A 20723-nucleotide genomic window follows, 5' to 3' on the forward strand; every position below is an offset into this window, starting at 1 on the left:
TAGAATTCTTTTCCACTATAAGCCTTGTGTCCGGCTTGTGAATTTCATATTGAAATTGAAGCGACTCATATCGAGTGGAGAGATATAAAGTTGGTTACAGCTGCGACGGCATTTTTCTCCAACGTCGTATCTTCATTTGGCTGATTAACGAGTTGACCAGATTGTAGGGAAGCCGCAGAAAACTTATAACAACTCTATGGCTGGTTAATGGGTCTCTGTTATTTTTGGTTAGTAGCAACCATGATACACAATGTCGAAACAGCGTAAGAAATCATTTTATACAATATTTAACTTTTCACTGCATACAATTTTTTGAAGATTGTCCTGCTCCAAGTCAAGCGGTCACACAAAAGAAAGAGGTTAGATTTTACGCAGTATCTAACCCCACATCAAGCGGTTTCGAAGCATTTGTTCAATTGAATTCAAATTTAAACAAATCAAACCGAGATTCAAAAAGCATGTCAAATATTCTATCATATTTCCACTCTGTGTATATATATATATTATCTATCTCATTCCTCTTATCTTGCCCTTGTAAAGTCGTATAATTTGAACTCTTAATTACAGTTGTTCGGAATTATACAGAGCCAGATAACAATTTAGTACTTATTTAAATTGCTTTCGGTAATTAAGTGAAATGTTTAGATTTTCAATAGTGACTTTAGGTGGAGAATATCGTTTGTAAGTTTATTATTCTTTTTATTATTGATTCTCAATGATTTTTTAAGGGTTTAGTTTGAGATATTTTTATCAATTTTATTTTCATTATTACGAATGTTGAGTGTATTGGTGTCAAGTATTATGAAATGTGTACGATTCAGAATTCGAACCTTTTGATTTTGATACGAATTCAGTGTTTATTTATTTATCTTTTACGTAGAAACTATAAAAATCAAGATATATAAATAGAAATATATTATTTGATCAAGAGAAGAAAAAATAGTACTAAAATAATAAACACAAAAAGTTTGTCTAAAGCTTTTCAAGCAAAAAAATTACCTAAGAAAACAACAGAAATGAAGTACCTCAAAATATTTTGTATCTACGGATATATACAGAAATAAAATCGTCACAGATATCTAAACAGAAATGGATGAAATATGATCGAAAAGAACATGCTGAAAGTAGGTATTACAAAGATCTGGATACATTTTTTTCTATTTATTGAAATAAAAATGAAAACTGAAACATTTTTTTATCCTTTTACTAATACGTTGATACGTTTCATTGAACAATCTAATTTCCAACAAAGAGAAATATAAATTTAAGAAATTAAAGCCTAGTTGAAGAGACTTGTATAACAGACCAATGCAAATAACCTGAAAAATATGGGGTTCCTTGTACGAACAGTAAGTTTTTTGTATTTAGTATGTATGTAGATGTATTTGTATGTATTTACCCTAAAAATTGTCTTAATCCTTTTTTTCCATTCTAATTTACTATTCTAAATTTTACCATTGTAACTTTGAATCTTTATAATATTGATGACAAAGATGATAAGAGTATTGAAAACAAAACATAATTTATGCTTTTTGATTGCATGTCCCATACATTTACATTTTAAGAATACATGAAACCCAGCTCCTTATTTAATGTAACCTTGAACAACAAATATCTCTTGTTCAATTTTCTACGAGACAGTTTACATTTTACATGCTCTTTTTTTAACATATTCATTAATTTTTTGTTCCTCCAACCTCGACTTCTGCTTATCAAGATTTTCAATGAGAATATTACCAGTTCTAAGTCAGGCTTAGTAATAAACAGAATTCAGATCCAGGATACAAGCTACATTAGAAACTTCAACGAAATAAGCTGTTCATATCAACAACAATTCACATCAAAGTGAGAAGATTGAAAAGACGAACTAAAAAGTAAGATAAAGAATGGAAAACCAGATTTCGATGTATTCTCAATATTTTCGTGTCCTTGGAAAAAATTCGGATTTTAGCGAATCTTTACAAAATGCGTTATTACTAGCAGTTAACAGCTACATCGTAGATGTGCCAAAACGAAAGAAATTTTGGGCATTATTAGGAAAAAACTGAATTGAATTTAAACTTGTTAAATCAGGATGCCATAATTTGTGGGGATTTCAATCAAGATCTCTCAACAACCACCGAATTAGAAAGCAACATAACATCGATTCAGTCTCTTCAGGAGAAACTACAACAAACGTAAACACAACTATCGATGGAGTCTTTGCAAAATTAAGTGCTTACACAATTGAAACTTTTATTCATGAATATTTTTCATTTCTAAAGCCAATTATTATATCATTCAATAAGTCGTGTGACTGACACACAGATGGCACTGTTATTGTCAAATCCATATGACGTTTATGAAGTACCAGCTTTCAAAAGACTATGTGTGAAACAATGGATTCAAAAGAATATCATGTGTTAATTTATCATTGCTTCTTGATGATACTGTACAAGCTCAGCAATGGCTTCAAAAGTGTTATCCGGACTCTGCTCCACCGAAAATAAAACATTTTTTACTGGTTTGCTGAATTTAAACGATGATGATGAACGTTCTGGTCGTCCGATTGATGTGGTTACTCCAGAAAACATCAACATCAAGTCCACAAATTGGTTATATCTAATCGTAAATTGAAATTTCTTTTTCAAAGTGGGTGCCTGCAGCATTGACCATAAAGTGGGTTCCGCGTTTATTCACAGTCGATCAAAAACAACAACATGTTGATGATTCAGAGCAGTGGTTTACCATGTTTACACGTAATAAATCAGATTTTTTAAATCAATATGTGACAATAGATGATACATGGATTCATCACTTCATTCCGAAATCAGAACGATCATCATCTGAGTGGACTGCAGCCGGTGAACCATGTCCGAACAGTCAGCTGGGAAGGTTACGGCTACAGTATTTTGGGATGCGCATGGAATATTGTTTATCTCCAAAAGGGAGAGACAATCAATAGCGAATACTATTATAATAATAATATTATTAAATAAATTAAATTATTGATATGTTCCTTGTTGTATTTTTTATATAAACTTCCTTTTATAAATTACAATTTACTGATTGCGCCGAAAGTTCGATGACTTTAACTGCATACTTCTACGATGAAAATAAGAATGTTAAGAAATCTTTCCAGAATTCGAAAATTCAGCACAAAAAAAAGCTACTATCATTGTGTCGGAGAAGAGCCTCTTAGTTGTTTAACATTAGGCCAGTTGTCAGAATTAACCAGTAAGCGCTATGGTGATAGACTCGCAGTGATATCTTGTCACCAGAACAAAAGATTAACGTTTCGAGATATACTGGATGAAGCTGATAGATTAGCGGCTGGTTTTCACAAATTAGGATTTAAAAGAGGGGATCGCATCGGCTTGTGGGCACCCAATCTGACAGAATGGTACGTGTCGTTTATAGCTCTTGCTAGAGGAGGATACGTGTCGGTATGTATTAATTTTATAAAAACATTATTATATCAGCAGCAACATTAGCCTTTGTTGATCCACCGCAGGATGTAAACCTCTTCTAAATGTTTGCTCTATTATCTACAATTCATCATTAACCTCTTTTAAATTGAATTATCTCATACCACCAACGTTGTGGTATCTTCCTCTATCCTTATTTCTTCAAAACATATCTCTTGTAACCTATAGAATAACATTTATAACATACAAAAAATAAAATTAGTCAGCAACATAATTATTGTTTGAGATTGATATAGTTCTTCCAATATCAATTGCAGAAGATAGTTATGCGAGGTACAATCAATATTTCATAAAAACGCACGGTAATCATACCAAATTAAGGAATGAAAAACAATGTTTATTCCCCGAAATAAATCACCGAAGGTGGAAAATCAATTTTTAAAAAACTTTATTTATCACTTTACACTTAAAATATTCCCGACAATAAAATTTACGTTTTCTTATATGACAACTGACTGACTAACTAATTAACATGTCTCTTTTATTTATACATAATGTGTATGTTATGATAAGCGAAATTTTATAGTGTCGTCAGCTTCTTCTATATCGGGTTCTTGGAAATGAGTGCCATAACTCCTCCCTCCTGAAGTTTCAGCTTCCATAGGGTGCAGCTTGGGAAGGTGAACATCTTCGGATTGATTTTCTTGGATTGGGTTTTTGCGTCGAATTATTTTAAGGGCCCAGTATAAACATAGAAAGATTAGGAGACAATAAATTATTATCGTCCAAGTGCTTGGAATATAGGGAGGTGTATAATTCTTAAAATTTGGAGTATTTCTGAAAATTCTTTCTCGGAGGGTGTTGAGGTCATCTAGGTCTATTTTTGGAAGGCTAAAATTAGGAATCTTGTTAATGACATTTTCATGATTGGGTATGTACAATCTTGGGATAAAAACGGGTTGGCTTTCAGCTTCTATCGGGCCATTATTTATTATAACTTCGGAATCTATGGTAATTTGACAGGATGCTGGGATAGTGGCTAGGTAGGTACCAATGTAGTTGAGGATTTCTTCTTGTTGGTGACAGTTTAATGGATGTTTGTGTTCTTGGGAAGGACGACGATCCACTGGTTTGATTCTTCGAGTCTTTTCGATAATATTTGAGAGTTACTTAGGAGCATCTGTCGGCAGGTGGAAGTGGTCTTGAGATTTAGAAGTTGAACTTCACATGGACTGCTGGAGTCAACTCGATGTAGGTTCATCTCTTGACACATATATTCTTGTCTAGCTAATTTTACGCATGGTTTGTCCAAGAGTTTGTAGTACAATTCATTTTTTAATAGAAATTTATTTTGAGGAATGATAACCTTCAACTGACTCTCACTCTGAATTGGTATGGGATACAAATGATAAAGTTCGAAATCAAAAGCATAGGCTACAGGTACATGTAAAATATATGTGATTTTGTTGTTTCTTATGTAATAGGAGACTTTTATTAAATTTTCAAAAATTGGGATATTGTTTATCTTTAGTTTTATAGGCACTCGATCTTTATTGACATTACTGTATAGTTTTTCCAAAAGTTTGAACAATTCACTAGGTTTTATTATACTTGGGTGCATGATCCCAACTTTTGCAAAAGATACTGAATTTTCTATATCTTGTAATATTGAATTTAATATTTCGTACAAATTCAAGATTTGGAAGATTACGTCTCTTATGAAGGTAGTTATCTCAAAGCTAGATTGATTCCCTATATATGAATCAATTGATTCCAATTTGCGTTGTAATATAAATTGATTTTGGTTTATTTGTTGAATACTTTTATTAAAATTGTCTATTAGAGATATTGCTACGGAATTTTGAGTTTTAATTTTATCACTTAATTGATTTTGGTTTTGTTGAAGTTGTCTAATAAGGGTGTCGTAACGTTCTCCGTCATTAGAGTCTAAGTTTCCACTAATAGTTTTGAAAATTGAACCGAGTCCATTGATTAACCCTCGTTTGGTTCTGTTTTCGTGAGGTAGTAATTCTGCTAATTTTGTTTCTATTTTTCTTTCCGCAAAATTTAAGAAATGTTTGTGATTAGTTATTTCAATTAGTATTTGCTTATTTTTTAAATTTTGAAATTGTGTGACTATGGGACTTGGGGTGCCAAGTTTCACGGGTAGTAGATCAGAGTTATCTTGGAGGTTTCTAAGTGTAATTATTTCTTTGAATCCGAGGATTCCGGGTAACCTGAAATGATAATTACGTGTCAAATGAATATATTCTTTTTAAAGGCCGTTTTATGTTACTCATGTGAATTTTTCCGTGTTTTGCCGTCGAGACTACTTTGCGATTGGTATTTATTGATTTGATACTAACCGGCTTATGAAATTTGTTTGCGTTTTTCTGTCTCTTTTTCTTTTTTATAAAAATCTTTTGGTTTGCTACAAATATTTCAGGACCTTCTCGATTTTTATTTATTATTTCTAATCGATTGTCTTCTTGATTAGATAAATCAGCATTGATTTTGGCATGCAATAATTTAGAACGTTCTTTATGTTTATTAACATAGTCATTGATTAGAAGTTTATCGATCGCGATATCGAATGGATCATTGTCAGTAATATGTCCGTTAATTATATCCATTGGTTTCAATTTAGTAGCCGAATGTAATGTATTATTATATGCTAGTATAGCATTTGTCATTTTAGTTTCTATAGATGTGTTGGAAAATCCTTCTGAATTTAACAGTCTTAAATTCTCTATTATCGTTGAATGAAATCGTTCTATAATTCCGTTCGATTGAGGGTGATCAGGGGAACAAAAATGAATTTTGATTTTATGTAATCCTAGTAATTCTGTAATTCTTGTATTTTTGAATTCTGTGCCATTATCAGTATTTTATCAATTTGTTCGCTATTTCTGTGCCAGAAAGTGCATTTAAATGGTATGCTTGGGCATATTTAGAAAAACTATCAACTATCGTTAAAAATTTTGAGTTTTCAAAAGTGAAGGAATCTATGTGGATGATTTCGAATGGTTTATTCGCAGTCGGTGTCAAATTCATTTTTAAATTTACAGGATACCTATCATATTTGCACTGTTGGCATATTTCACACTCGTTAATAAATGTTTGAATAGATTTATTCATTTCCGGCCAATAATACCTTTCTTTGATTCTTTGAAGGGTTTCATTAATTCCGCGGTGGTTTGATTTACTTTCATGATAATTTTTTATTATTTCTTTGATATCGTCCTTGTTTGTGACATCTAGCAATTTTATGGTACATCTTTTTAGTTTTATAGATGATGACTTCAAATATTTTTGTAAGCAAGCTGAAAATGGTTCGTAAAGGCTAGGATCTTCGAAGTATAGATGATATTGAACATTTGGAATTATATATTCTTTAATAAGATTTATTACATCATTTTCAAAATTATTTTTAGATAGCTGAACTAGGAACCGTTATTTATTGCCGAATAAAACGATTCTTTTTATTTTTGCGGGTGAATGTAAAACTGATTTAAGGAATATTTGATTTTTGCCATAATTAACAGCACATTCAATCGACGGTATGCCTATAATTGGATTCTCATCATAATTCGAATGTATTGTATCTCCGCTATCAGTTACATCTTTATCTTGTTGGTCACTAGAGTTTTCCTGAATGTCGTCTTCTGCAATTGTTTCTTCAATGTTGACTATCATTGAGAAATCGTCATTGTCTTGTATGGTATTGTCGATCATGGTGTCGTTTATTAGTTTCTTGGTAATTGGTGAAGGGGTATTTAAGGTTTGATTCGTTTGTTTTGACGTACTAGGGTTATTGTAATAATTTGAAGTTTCGCTTAAAATTTCATCGACATCTTTCCAAAATGTCTTATCGTTCCAAAATGAATTGGTATCTTTAGTATGGAGTTCTATTCGCGATAAACCATCTACATTATTTGATTTTCCTTTTCTATAGAAAATTTTATAGTCAAATTCTTCTAATTTAATTCTCCAACGAAGTAATTTGGTTCTTTTAAAGAGTTTAACCACACGAGAGGTTTATGATCTGTTATTATATTGAACTGACGGCCATATAAATATGGACGAAAGTATTTTGTTGCCCAAACAATAGCAAGTAGCTCCTTCTCGATTGTAGAGTACTTTTGTTCTGAGTCATTGAGTGTTCTTGAAGCATATGCTATAGGGAGATCTTGTCCGATAGGACCTTGTGATAAGATAGCACCTAGTGCTACATTAGAAGCATCGGTAGTAAGATTAAATGTTTTATTGAAGTCTGGATATTGTAATATTGGTTCGTTAGTCAAAAGAGTTTTACAAGTCTCAAAACATGTCAAGTATTCGTTGTTAAGTTCAATTTTTGCACCTTTTTTTAAACATTTCGTGAAAGGTTTCGTTAGTCGTGCAAAATCTTTTATAAAACGTCTGTAGTATCCAAGTAATCCTAAAAATCCTTTGAGTTGCTTGGGTGTTTTAGGAATTGGATAGTCAAGTATTGCTTGAATTTTTTCAGGGTTCGGCTTAACTCCAACTGGCGTAACCACGTGGCCTAGATAAGCGACTTCTTTCTCCGATTTATCCAGCTGAACTTTAAAGTTTGCTTCTCTGAGTCTTTAGAAAACGGTTTTTAAGCGTTCTAAATGTTCTTGTAAGGAGGTTGAATACACAATAATGTCGTCTAGGTATACAAGGCACATCTCGTTTTGTATACCTCTTAATATATTATCGGCAACACGTTGGAACGTTGCTGGCGCATTTTTCAATCCGAAAGGCATGCGCAGAAACTCCCAATGGCCATTTTCGGTGTTGAATGCTGTTTTTTCAATGTCCTTTTCTTCCATCTCTATTTGATGGAACCCACTAACTAGATCAATTGTAGAAAAGTATTGACAATTGCCCAATTTACTAAGTAGTTCTGTAATATTTGGTAGTGGGTATCGATCCTCTATAGTCTTCTCGTTTAATTTTCTATAGTCGATGACTACCCTCCATTTTTGTTGATTACTGGCATCTAATTTTTTGCTTACGACCCATATAGCGGAAGACCAGGGTGAATTTGAAGGCGTTATAATATTAGAATTTAGCATCTTTTGAATTTGATTAGCAACTTCTTGCTTATGTATGAAAGGGTACTGGTAAGTTTTTGAATATTTAGGTATTTCGTCTGTTGTTCGTATGTTATGTTTAATTTTAATTGTAAACGATAGTGGTTCGCCCTCTTTATAGAATATATCGCTATATTCTTGACAAAGATTTAATATTTTTTTTTCTCTTCTTCGTTCATGTGATCCGTTCTAATTTTGTTAAGGTCTAATCGTGTATTGTGTGAGTCAATATTATTTAGGTCAACGTTTTGTAATTCGTTTTCGTCAAAGCTTTCTACTTGAAATGGTTCTGAAAAATCTAATGATACGGTACTGTCAGATTTATTTAATATTGTTGTGGAATTTCACAGTTATAAAAAATTTGATAAGGTACAATAATATCTCCATGAGTGACACTTGTTTTTATTTTAACAACTTGTTGTGTTCTAGGGGATACAGTTACGAGATTAAGGTCAACGTTAACTTCGTGATAATGTAGTTTTATTTTACTAGAAGGAGTGATAAGAAATCCTTCTTGGAAATTTAGTTTTGCTTGTAATATCTTTAAATTGTCTAATCCTATAAGTCCATCAAAAACATTACCAAATTTGAAAAGATAAAATTTTAATTTTGTTGGACTCGGGAGTTTAAATATGTTTGAGGCCGGAATGTCGGCTCGATATTTATGGACTTTTGGAATATTGTTGTTACTACGAAAGGGTCATTTTTAATTTCGCTAGAATAGTATTTAAAAGCCAAGTCGGGATTTATAAATGATCGACTTGATCCGGTATCTACGAGAAATTTTAGATTATATTCAGGTAAAATGATATAAGGTAATTCACTTGATTTGACGTTATTAAAAGGTATTATGATAGGATTGTTATTTACAGGCGAATTTTCCGAGGCACTTAACGAAAATGTTCGTTTCTATCTACTCTATCGTCATTATTAGAATTAGAATTATTTAGGTAGAGTTGATCAGTAGTATGATCAGAATCATCATAATTATTATTCAAATATTCCCAATTTTCGGGATCATAGTTTTCTTGAATATCGACGTTATATAATTCTTCAGAAGTATAGTTCGGCCTTTTAGATTGTCTAAAATTGTTTATAGATGGCGGCGGCCTTTTATATATTGGTTGATTTTGAGTATTTGAAGCGGTAGCTCGTGTGCTAATGGACATGGGTGTTGGCTTAGGAAAGTTTGCGTTCTGATTTGGCCTGAAGACGTTTACATTTTGATTGGGCCTGTTGAAAACTTGCGACGCTCTAGGAAAATTTTGATATGTAGTTCTTGGATTTATTGGGATTGGTTGTGAAGGAAAGTTGTGCTGTCTTGTGAACAAATTATTCGGAGTTTGAGAATTGAATGTTTGTGAACTGGAACTGAGCGAATTAAAATTTCGATTCTGATTTTGGATAGGTGATTGATAATTAGGTTTGAAATCATATATTGGTCTCGAGTTATTTTTAAAAGGTTGTGTTCTATGATTATTTCTCGATGGATTTTGTAAATAGTGCACGTTTTCCTCTTGTAAAACGAATTGTATTGCTTCGCTTAACGAGGTTGGTTTCATACAACGTATTGTAGTCCTGATAGGTTCTTTTAGTCCAGAAAGAAAAGTTTTCAAGGTTAAATTTTGGTATAACTGTCGTTTTAAATATTTACCTTCTTCTGTAGATTCGTGTAAGTTTACATAACTGCAAAGTAAGTTCAAAATGTGTAAGCACTTACCGTAAAATGATTGTGGGCTTTCATTAGAACTTTGTCTTAACCTTTCAAGATCCCTATTGAGACATACTTCATCTCGCTGATCCGAGAAATTTCTCATCAAGACATCTTTCAATTCGTTCCAAGTATTACATGTTTGGATATTAAACTGTCTTAACTTTACCCTTTATTTTTGCTATTATTGAATTCAACAAATAAACATTTTGGAAATTATTAGGATTAGTTCTCTCAATGAAATTGCTTATGAGTGATTCGCTAACAGAAATAAATCTATTCAAGTCATTTGGATTTCCGTCAAAATCAGGAATACAATTTGAATATTCCCATTTGAAAGATTGTACCGCCATATCTATTTGATTATTTACTGTACTACTTGAATTTGTCGGGTTAGAGTCAGTAGTGGTTTCTAATAATAAATTATTCAATGCTCGAGTTAGTTCGTTAATAGTTACTTCAGAATTCATAAATTGTACTTACAGAACATAAAGGATGATTTTAAACATGCCTTATTAGCTATGAGAACTCACGACAGGATTCTCGCAGATTTTGGGCAATATGGGTCCCAGATCTCGTTGAATAGTTGGTAGCGGCTTGAACAGATCCTCAGTGGATGGAAGAGACCAAAGATATGGTAACTCACTGCACAAAAATCCTCTACAATAATTCAGCAAATGTAGCTAAGTGTTCGATTTATTTCGGTAAATCGTTAAAACGAAATCGCACTTACGATATGTTCGACCCGAAAAATCCTACTGACTGCGCCAAATAAATCACCGAAGGTGGAAAATCAATTTTTAAAAAACTTTATTTATCACTTTACACTTAAAATATTCCCGACAATAAAATTTACGTTTTCTTATATGACAACTGACTGACTAACTAATTAACATGTCTCTTTTATTTATACATAATGTGTATGTTATGATAAGCGAAATTTTATAGTGTCGTCAGCTTCTTCTATATGGGGTTCTTGGAAATGAGTGCCATAACTCCCGTATAAAATTCTAGCATCTAACAAACCGTCAGTCCACGTGCACTCATCACCTCCGCTGTTTACCAATGAAAACATCGAATCAAACATAAAAACATTTCTATTGGCCGAAGTTGTCAGAAGGCGTATGTACACAATTTCTTTGAAACATTCCTGTTAGTCTGCGATAAGCAGTGGCGGGACTTTATGAGATTTATTTATATTTAAATAAATAGAAATACGGCGTTCTTTTGACTCTGGGCGAATGACGAAAATGAAATTGCAAAGTGTAGTGAGAATAAAGACAGGTATAAATAATATATTCGAATGTTTAAAAAAGGAAAATATTCAGCAATCTTATAATGCAATCATAATAAGAATTTCTGAATTAGAGTAAGTAGTAGTAGAGTGAATAAATTTTCCATTTATCGAGTATTCACGAAAGGGGTTGCTGTAGATCATTCACAGAACCGAAAAACATGCAAAGAAAAGATTTTATACGTAGGACAATGTATAGTTTATACAAGGAGAAAAGGGCTGCGACATTTGAAGTAATACAGCAAAATGTAGCAAATAATCCAGAATACAATTATACCAGTTTAGAAACATTGTGTCAAGTTTTGTCAGCATGTGGTTTCAAACACAAAAGATATTTTACATTTTTTATATAAACAATAAATTTATGAAATGAAGTACAGTAAAAGTTCCTTATTCGCGCTTTCTTCATTCGCGTTTTCACTATTCGCGGAGTAAAAAAATGTAACCCAATTCCTATATTCGCGGCTAAAAATTTCTTTATTCGCGGATCTAATAATACATACATAATAATAAAAGGATTCCAATAGGTATCCAATCCAATATCCTTTGTAAATGGCGTCAAAGGGACTAATAAAAAAGTAAAATAGATCTTAAAAACAGATAGAATCAAGTGACATTCAGGAATTGCTTGAATCGTAAGATGAAGATTTGACTGAAACCGACTTGGAGGAAATGTTAAATACACAGCCTATTGAAGAAGATGCTTCAATAAGCACTGGAAACGTAACATTTAATTCTTTGATTTTTATGTATTTATTTATTTATTTTGTCACCTAGGAACGTATCCCCCATAATCCCATACAAATTATCATTACGTATTCACGGTTTCTGTATTCGAGGCATATTTTTGGAACATATACCCCGCGAATAAAGAGCTTTTACTGTATCTACGCCTATGGTAGATCAAACAAAATAGTCGGCAAAGGTTTTTATAATCTGCAATTGATATTAGATATACTACTTAATAATACGTAATATTTTGATATTTTTTTCTTTTTGTGAAGAAATGAATAGTCAAGAAATAGAAACAATTATTCTATTCATAGGTAAATATTTTTATTAACTGGGTGATTGTAATAGTTAATATTAGGAAGATCGTACTCTCCATACACAATTGGAGGACCTTCAAAATTTCAAAAACTTCCGAGCGTCTTTGGCTTCCAAGCAAGGCTCTTCTACTAAGCAAAATCTCATTATTTCCTTACTTGTGTTGATCAACGACACTTAGAAAGGTAGAAGGAGGAGTGTCGTTAAGAGATTGACAGTTGTAAAGGATGTGTAACGTATTTTCCTCTTCTGGGCCAGCGACCTCGGTGTATTCTGTGATTAGGCGTATTAGAGTCTTTTTTTGCTCTCTACTTAACTACAGTATTTCCTCCTAAAAGACTTTTCTCCTCTATGAATGTTTCGGCTTACTTGCAGTCATATAATTAAAGTCACGCCTCTTTATTTTCCCCATTTTTCACATCTTAATATTTTTCTTAATTTACAAGAAATGGATTTACAACTTAGTTCAAGACATGTCAGTGTTTAATGGCTCCAATCAAGCACAACTCGTAGGAAATTTCAGTCCCTCTGAGTTCTCTATATCTAGGGAACCAGGGTAGCTCCACCACCCTTCCGCTAGTCAGCAGATGGTGATAGGAAGTATAAATATTTTAGAGACTGATTTAATTTCGAATGTGTTATACTTTAGTTTTTAAAAGGTCTGATAAATGGCTCATTTTTAGGTTCCAATGAATCCTTATTACCAAGGATTTGAAGTAGAACTCCTGATTAGAAAAGTAGGCATGAGAGGTTTAATATGCGGAGATATTTTTAGGAAGCAAAACTTTTATGACATATTAACAAAATTTTCTCCCGAAATTATAAATAGTAATCCAAGGAAAATATATTGTGAAAAAGTGCCGAGTTTAAGGAATATTATAGTTATGACGGAGGAACAAAAAATGTTAGTAAGTAAATTAACATTAACAGCTTCAATCGTAGAGCAGTGAATATTTGATAATAGATATAATTAGTAAAATTCAATTTTGACACCTTTTCTATTGGCGTAAACCTCTAGAATATCATGTATAGGACAGAGAAAAGACAAGAAATCCTCTTAAAACAATTATTTGTTGTTTGATCTTCAAATGTAACCTTTATGAGATTAAAAATCTAATTGAAATATAATTTATAACTAAAAGGATTTTATCTACCAAAACATATTTCGTCTATAAATATTCTATATAATTTTTCTGTTATTCTAGGGGGACCTTTAGGTACAGTGATGTACTAAATATGGCAGATGAATGTAGCATTAGTTACATAAATAAAAATCAGGATAAAATAGAATGCGACAATGTTTGTAATATTCAATTTACCTCAGTAAGTATATAGATTTCAATTTTAACTACGAGGGTTGTCTGTAAGGTTTTAAACCTCAACCTGTATCAGCACTTATCAATATAATCGCTAACTAAAATTTCGGCCATTTTGGACGTATAGTTTCTGTTGCCAATTGTTGTAGGGATTTTTCTGAAAATTGGAAACATTGATTATCAGGCTGTAATTATAAATTGGTTTCTGAAAGGCAATACGCTTACACAATTCATAAGGAATTTACGTAGGCACCATCATTTAAAAGCGTAAAATTTTGTACAACTTAATTCAAACGTGGTAGTATCAGCTTGACTGATGACGAATGGTCGTTTGCGTATAACTGATGCAAATCAGAATCGATTTTTTTACTTCGGACGCTAGAATAATGATTAGCTAAGACTTTATATGGCGTTATTAACAAGAAACCAAGAAGAGTGTATTCAAACTGGATCCTCGTTAATCCCAACACATTGGAAATCAATTGCAATTAGAGATTGCGACCTATTTTTTAGGCGGCATAGAACTAGAAAAATGAATGTAATAAAAACATACGATTTCTAGACAAAATTTGTAAATATTGTCCTGTGAAAAATTATTAACTAGCTTGGTTATCGAAACGCGCGTCAGACAGTGTAATTTTGATTGTTGGTGTAGTGGTTGGTTATTTGAAGCTTCTTGTCAACCTAAGTTTTCTGACAGTAGATAGAGGACGAAAATATTTCGCTATAATTCTAAAATTTTCACAGGGGACAACTGATAATCCTAAAGCACCATGTCAAACTCATTTCAACGTAGTAAATAACGGATATTATACTGGAAAGAGGATTGAATTAAATAAGAAACATCATACAATTTGTCTTCAGAATCCTCTTTTTCACGTGTTTGGAACAGTAGCCACTGTCTGCTCATCTATCAATCACGGTTCTACTATAGTTTTACCTTCAGATGGGTACGATCCAGAAAAAAATTTAACAGCAATTACTAAAGAAAAGTAAGTAGATCATTCATTAGTTAATTTATAGCGTATACAAATACCACACACAGCAATTTTATTAGCGTTCAGCAGATCGATGAATATACGTATATAAAGAGTTATAAAACCTAATTTCTAATGAAAAATTTAGTCTAATAATCTAAATATTTCCTAATGTTTTCATAAATGTACCTACGGTAATACAAGTTCTCTTTTTTTTATAACCGTAAGCTGTACATAACAATAGAAAAATGTTTTGAAATGTCAATGCTTCATAATTTTATTACTCTCTCATACATAAAAATAGACTATGGTCTAAGCCTAAGCAATAAAAAAAAATCCTGCTCATATTGGACTTTATCATTTTTGGCGGTGTTCTAAAAGTGAAAGAGAGAAAAGGGTTGAACGTAATAAAGTGAAACACTGTTGTGGATTCAAGTAAAACGACAGGTTTATAAAAAAGTCTTTATTGGGGTAAAACAGCTTTAAATTTTACAAAAGAATATCGTAGATAATAACTACTTGTCAGATGTTCTACATAACTGAAGAATTCCCTTACTTAATCTTCTAATATATAAAATTCTCGTGTCGCGGTGTTTGTAATTGAACTCATGAAATTTTGTTTGCATATCGGGTAGGTCTGATAATCGTACAACATCTATTTTTCATCCCCATAAATGTTAAGAGTAGTCCAGCCCTATTTTATTACTATTTTTATATGATACAGCATTGAAAAATACATACAACCCTAAATTTTCAACCCTCTACATTCAACCCCTATTTTTTCATCGCGATTTTTACTTTTTTTTTATTTTATCAACAGATCCGTAATAGAATTGCAAGATGGCAATCCAATATTATAATTATAGTAGGATAAATTCTTATTTAAAATTTCAATTTCCTTTTTGTGTCGATCGTAGCAGTGACTGTTATACGTATCATTTTGATTTTTCTGTTCAACTCTTATGTTAATTTCACTCTCATCGTAAATTTATCATTAAGTTCCAGTACATTAATTATTTATTAATAATTGAAAAGTCAGTTTTTACTCTCATGTAAATAAACACGTTTTGTGAGGTCCTAATAACAACGGCCAATATCGTACCTGTACATATTGTACTTAACATTTTTTGCAAATAGTTTTAAATCAAAACAGAAACGTGTACGTGTTTAATATGAAATATATTCGTTACTTTAAAAAAGAATACAACTACTATACATCGATTCGATTATAAGTACATCCCTATACACTTATAATAAGTTAGTTATTTTTATTGAACTAGAAAAATATTTCGTAGGTATAATTTATATGGCAGAACAACGTTTACTGGGTCAGCTAGTAGTTAGATAGATATAAATGTTCTAAATGGTATTCTGAAGATTCTGAAAGCCCCGAATCCGATGAAACGATCATCAATGACGGTTGTTATTCTAGATTTTCCAGTTCTTTGTCTTTCGTTTCCGTTTGCAGGTTCTTGAAACCGATTGACCATCAACAAAACGACACTTTTGGACACATGTAGTAAATTTGTAACATCTATCTGTGTCCAGTCCACTTCGAGGTTTTCAAATAGCTCTAAAAGACTCTTCAATAAGCAATTTCTTTTTGTCATTATTAAAAATGCATTAGTTCAGCCTACTTATCACAAATTCAAAAAATCAAATAACTAAATTCTCAAAAACAACCCAAATTTGTAGTTTGAATCTTCAACTTTTCTTTCCAGCAATAAACTATAAAAATTTCAATTTCTTCAGGGGCCCTAAGATTCTAAAGTAAAAATTTGGAGCTAGCAACGCAAAAGAAAAATTATTGGGAACTAGAGGTACGGGAATCCTATAAAAAATGTTTTATAAACCGGATTTGTTCGATTTCATAAATATTCAATGTTAAACATTCCTATTAATTGTTAAAGATGAAAAAATTATTTTTAGGTGTACTGTTGTTTATGGAACACCAACAATGTACGTAGATCTAATTAATCAACAACGAAAAAGAAACGAAAAACTGCACCTCGAAATAGCAGTTTCCGGTGGAGCGCCATGTTCACCAAAAATCTTTGAAGATCTGTTAGAAGTTTTAAAAGTAACGAAAGTGAAGGTAATGTTAATAATAATATAATTAATAGTTTTCACGTCTCAATCTATTCAAAGTCAAAACTAGTTGTTTCAATTCGTTTCTTATGGCTTCAATGCTATTTGCATGACATTATAAAACCATCCAGATAAATATAAGAAGGAAACTTTGTTCTCAGTATCTCAAAAACGTCTTAATTGATTGGTCCATCAAAATTCAATGATCTAATCTGAGAGCCAGATTTTTATTGAACCGATTATTCTGATATTGATAGTCTGATAGATAAGATAGATGATGAGCATAAGATTGGTCATTTATTGACTGATCAAAATTAAGTTTAGAAGCCGTTAGTGTAAGTTTTAATGTAATGAAACTGATAAAAATCTGGTACAATATACATAAATATTGTATATGTGCTTGGACTTGGATCTGATACTAACACTGACAAATAAAAACGAAGAAATGACTGCAATAAACAGAAAAAGGTGAAATGAAGTAGAGCTGTGGAATCATTAAGAAAGTTAATAATAACTAGAACAGCCAAAATTGAAAATTAAAGAAGAATTATATGATCAACAGTAACATAGGAATGTGGTTGATCTATGGATTGAACCAAGGCGGAAAAAACAAATTTTGCTGTAGGGGAAAATAGGTAGTGAAGTAAATTTGGAAAAATTTTGTGCATATTCAATGTGTCTTTGGAAAATTCATGATTTGTGGAAAATAGAAATTGGAGAAACGATAAGACAAAATCATATTCAAAAAAGTTATTTTTTATCATAATGAAAATTGAAAGTCGTGGCTTAAAAGAATTCAGTCACTATGCTTTTAGTTCTGATACTAACACCGACCAATAGAAACAAAGAAAGGACTGCAATAAACAGAAAAAGGTGAAAGGACATAGAGTTGTAGAATAATTAAGAAAGTTAATAAGATCACAGGAATTATCTAGAGCAGCTAAAATTGGAATATAAAGAATAATACGATCAGCGGTAACATAAGGAGAGAACCAAGACGGAAAAGCAAGAATGGTTGTAAGGGAAAGGAAGGAGTCGAGGAAAATCTTTGGAAAAATACAAATAGAGACCTTTGGGGAGAAATGAACCATGAACTGAAGAATATTTATGAATACCCATCAGTAACGGGTTCCATAAAAGCTCAAAGAGTGAAAGGATTCAGTCCTGAAAATAGATATGCAAAAAGGGTCATTGAAGAAGGGGAAGAAGATAGAAGAAGGGGGAATCCAAAGAAAAAATGGTTGGAGGCAATGTCGGGAGATATTAAAGATGCAGAACTGAATTGGAGTGCAGAATACCCATCAGTAACAACTTTTATGAAAACTCAAAAAGTGAAACGACTGAGGCATTCTAAAAGGATACCGGAAAATATATATGCAAAAATGGTCATTGGAGAAGGGGAATGAGATGAAAGAAGACGAGCGGAGCCAAAGAAAGCATTATTGGATGCGGTGTTGGGTGATTTTAGAGATGTACAACCAAATTGGAGTATAAAATTTCCATCAGTAACAAGTTTCATAAAATTTCAAAGTGTGAAAGGATTCGAGCATATTAAACGAAAATAGATATGCAAAAAAGGTCATTGAAGGAGAAGAAGGAGGAGTCCAAAGAAAAATGGTTGGATGCAGTGTCGGGAGATATTAGAGAGGCAGAACTGAATTGGAGTGCAGAATACCCATCAGTAACAAGTTTCATAAAACCTGAAAGAGTGATTGGGGCATACTAAAAGGATAGGAATAGGATAAGATAAAAGAAGAATATGATAAGATAAGTTATCACACTAGATTTTTAGATATTTTATATAGAGGCCAAAATATGGAGAGTACGTTTTCAAATTGACTTTTCATGTTACAGTCTATATATGGTTTAACAGAAACTACTGCGGCAGTATTTTCTTCGACAGAAAACGATAATCGTGAACGATCTATTAACACGGTAGGAAAATTGCAAGAACATATAGAAGCAAAAGTAATAAATAGTGACGGTTATCTTGTACCAGTTGGAGTTGCTGGTGAGTTATGTATAAGAGGTTATTCGACGATGCTAGGTTACTATGGAGATGAGAAGAAAACTAATGAAATTATTGATGAAAACCAATGGTTACGAACCGGGTAAGTATCTTGTATTTTTATAAAAGTATAAATTCTTTCATATTTTCTTTTGTTTTTTAAATTTATCTTATTTATAAAATTGTTTGGAAACAGAGACCAGGTGATATTAACAAAAGATGGATATGCTAATATTGTGGGAAGAATCAAGGATATGATCATCAGAGGTGGGGAAAATATTTATCCTAAAGAAATAGAAGATTTCTTAATAACACATCCAGACATATTAGAAGTACAGGTAATAATTTAAATATGACAATATTTTTTTATAGTCTATTGTTCTTTAAGCCAAAGTGTCGCGTTATTTTGAAGTTCAGTCCTTTATTTATAAAAAATGAATCAAAAGTAACTTATCAAATTTTCTAAATGGTAGCAATTATTTTCTTTTTCTTTTCTGTAATATTGATACACTCAGCTGTCATTCTTCTCTTCAATCAATTTTATATGCCTCGATAGCAAGAAATCTAGAGGAGATTCTATTGCTCCTCTTCAACCAATCCTTCCGATTGATTGTATTAAATATATTAAAAATTAACTTTTGTAATATTTTTTTTTTCATTTTGATCATTTTTGATGGACAAAATGAAACCATAAATTACCAAATTTATGTCTGACATCTGCACTCAAAATTTTTTTTTGAAGTATGTCTTTTTTTCCAGAAAATGCATATAAAATCAAAAAATTTTGGAAAAAAAAACAATTGAATATCATAAATTAAACAATTTTTACGCATTATTAAAAATTTTGAGAAAGAAATTTTCTATAGAGAATCCAAAAATTAACTTTTGTAATATTTTTTTGCATTTTGATTATTTTTTGATGGACAAAATGAGACCATAAATTACCAAATTTGTGTCCGACATTGAACAATTATCGTCCAAAGTTAAAGTAATAATCGACATTGAACAATTATCGTCCAAAGTTAAAGTAATGAAACGAATTTTCGACTAAATTGGATTTGGAAAACTGCAACAAAAATTGAGGAAGTTGTTTTTTAAAAAAAGGAAATTCTAAAAAACTCATGTTTTGTTCAAAATTAAGTTGTAAAAACCATTTTCAGCCAAAAGTAGATTAAGAAAATAATTTTTTGTCCCAATAAAAAATTACAGTCCTACAACTTTGTTTTTGATATCCTAAGCCAGAGGTACCAAAACTTTTCCTCATAAAAAATATTACTAGTTTCAATAGATCTCCTACCGCCACATTTCCAAAAACCTATCAAGAAATGTTAAGATCAAATCTAATGGTTAAATATAGTTGAGTCCCCCGCGGTCCCCAGTCCACTATTCGCATTATTCTTATCGAAACAATGTTTTAGGTTGTGGGTGTGCCCCATGAAAGGCTAGGAGAAGAAGTATGTGCATTTATAAAAACAAAAAATAATCGAACAATTACAACATCGGATATATTCGAATTTTCCAAGGGAAAACTGTCAAATTTTAAAATTCCTAGTAAAGTGAAAATAGTCAATCATTTTCCTACAACAACTTCAGGGAAAGTTCAGAAATATAAAATCGTTGTTGTATTTATGAAAAATAAAGTTGTACCATAGACTTCAGAATTTCTATTCCACAAAATACTCCCCAATATTTCAAATAAGAAATAAGATGGAATTAAGGGATGATTCAAACACTTTATTTTGGATCGGGTAATCAATTGATTTTGGTATTTAT

General features: G+C 31.7%; 1 protein-coding gene across 1 annotated transcript; it reads left to right on the top strand.

Annotated features, from left to right (window-relative positions):
• The first annotated feature begins 534 nt into the window (after nucleotides 1–534).
• Nucleotides 535–20603, top strand: LOC130900605 (medium-chain acyl-CoA ligase ACSF2, mitochondrial-like). Its single transcript, XM_057811316.1, has 9 exons — nucleotides 535–681; nucleotides 3122–3425; nucleotides 13245–13465; nucleotides 13767–13884; nucleotides 14625–14869; nucleotides 16784–16949; nucleotides 18797–19053; nucleotides 19147–19288; nucleotides 20369–20603. Exons 1-9 carry the CDS (start codon nucleotides 638–640, stop codon nucleotides 20600–20602), a joined length of 1731 nt encoding a protein of 576 aa, XP_057667299.1. The 5' UTR covers nucleotides 535–637; the 3' UTR covers nucleotide 20603.
• Nucleotides 20604–20723: the final 120 nt, after the last annotated feature.

The sequence above is a fragment of the Diorhabda carinulata genome, chromosome X (genome assembly GCF_026250575.1).
Source record: "Diorhabda carinulata isolate Delta chromosome X, icDioCari1.1, whole genome shotgun sequence".
NCBI classification, from domain to species: Eukaryota; Metazoa; Arthropoda; class Insecta; order Coleoptera; family Chrysomelidae; genus Diorhabda; species Diorhabda carinulata.

Bases quoted from the DNA above. Each gene is read 5' to 3' on its own strand.
- LOC130900605 (XM_057811316.1), top strand. From the start codon at position 638: ATGTTTAGATTTTCAATAGTGACTTTAGGTGGAGAATATCGTTT. The intron at 14,870-16,783 runs GTAAGTAGATCA...AATTATTTTTAG, and splicing joins ACAGCAATTACTAAAGAAAA to GTGTACTGTTGTTTATGGAA. The intron at 16,950-18,796 runs GTAATGTTAATA...TTCATGTTACAG, and splicing joins TAAAAGTAACGAAAGTGAAG to TCTATATATGGTTTAACAGA.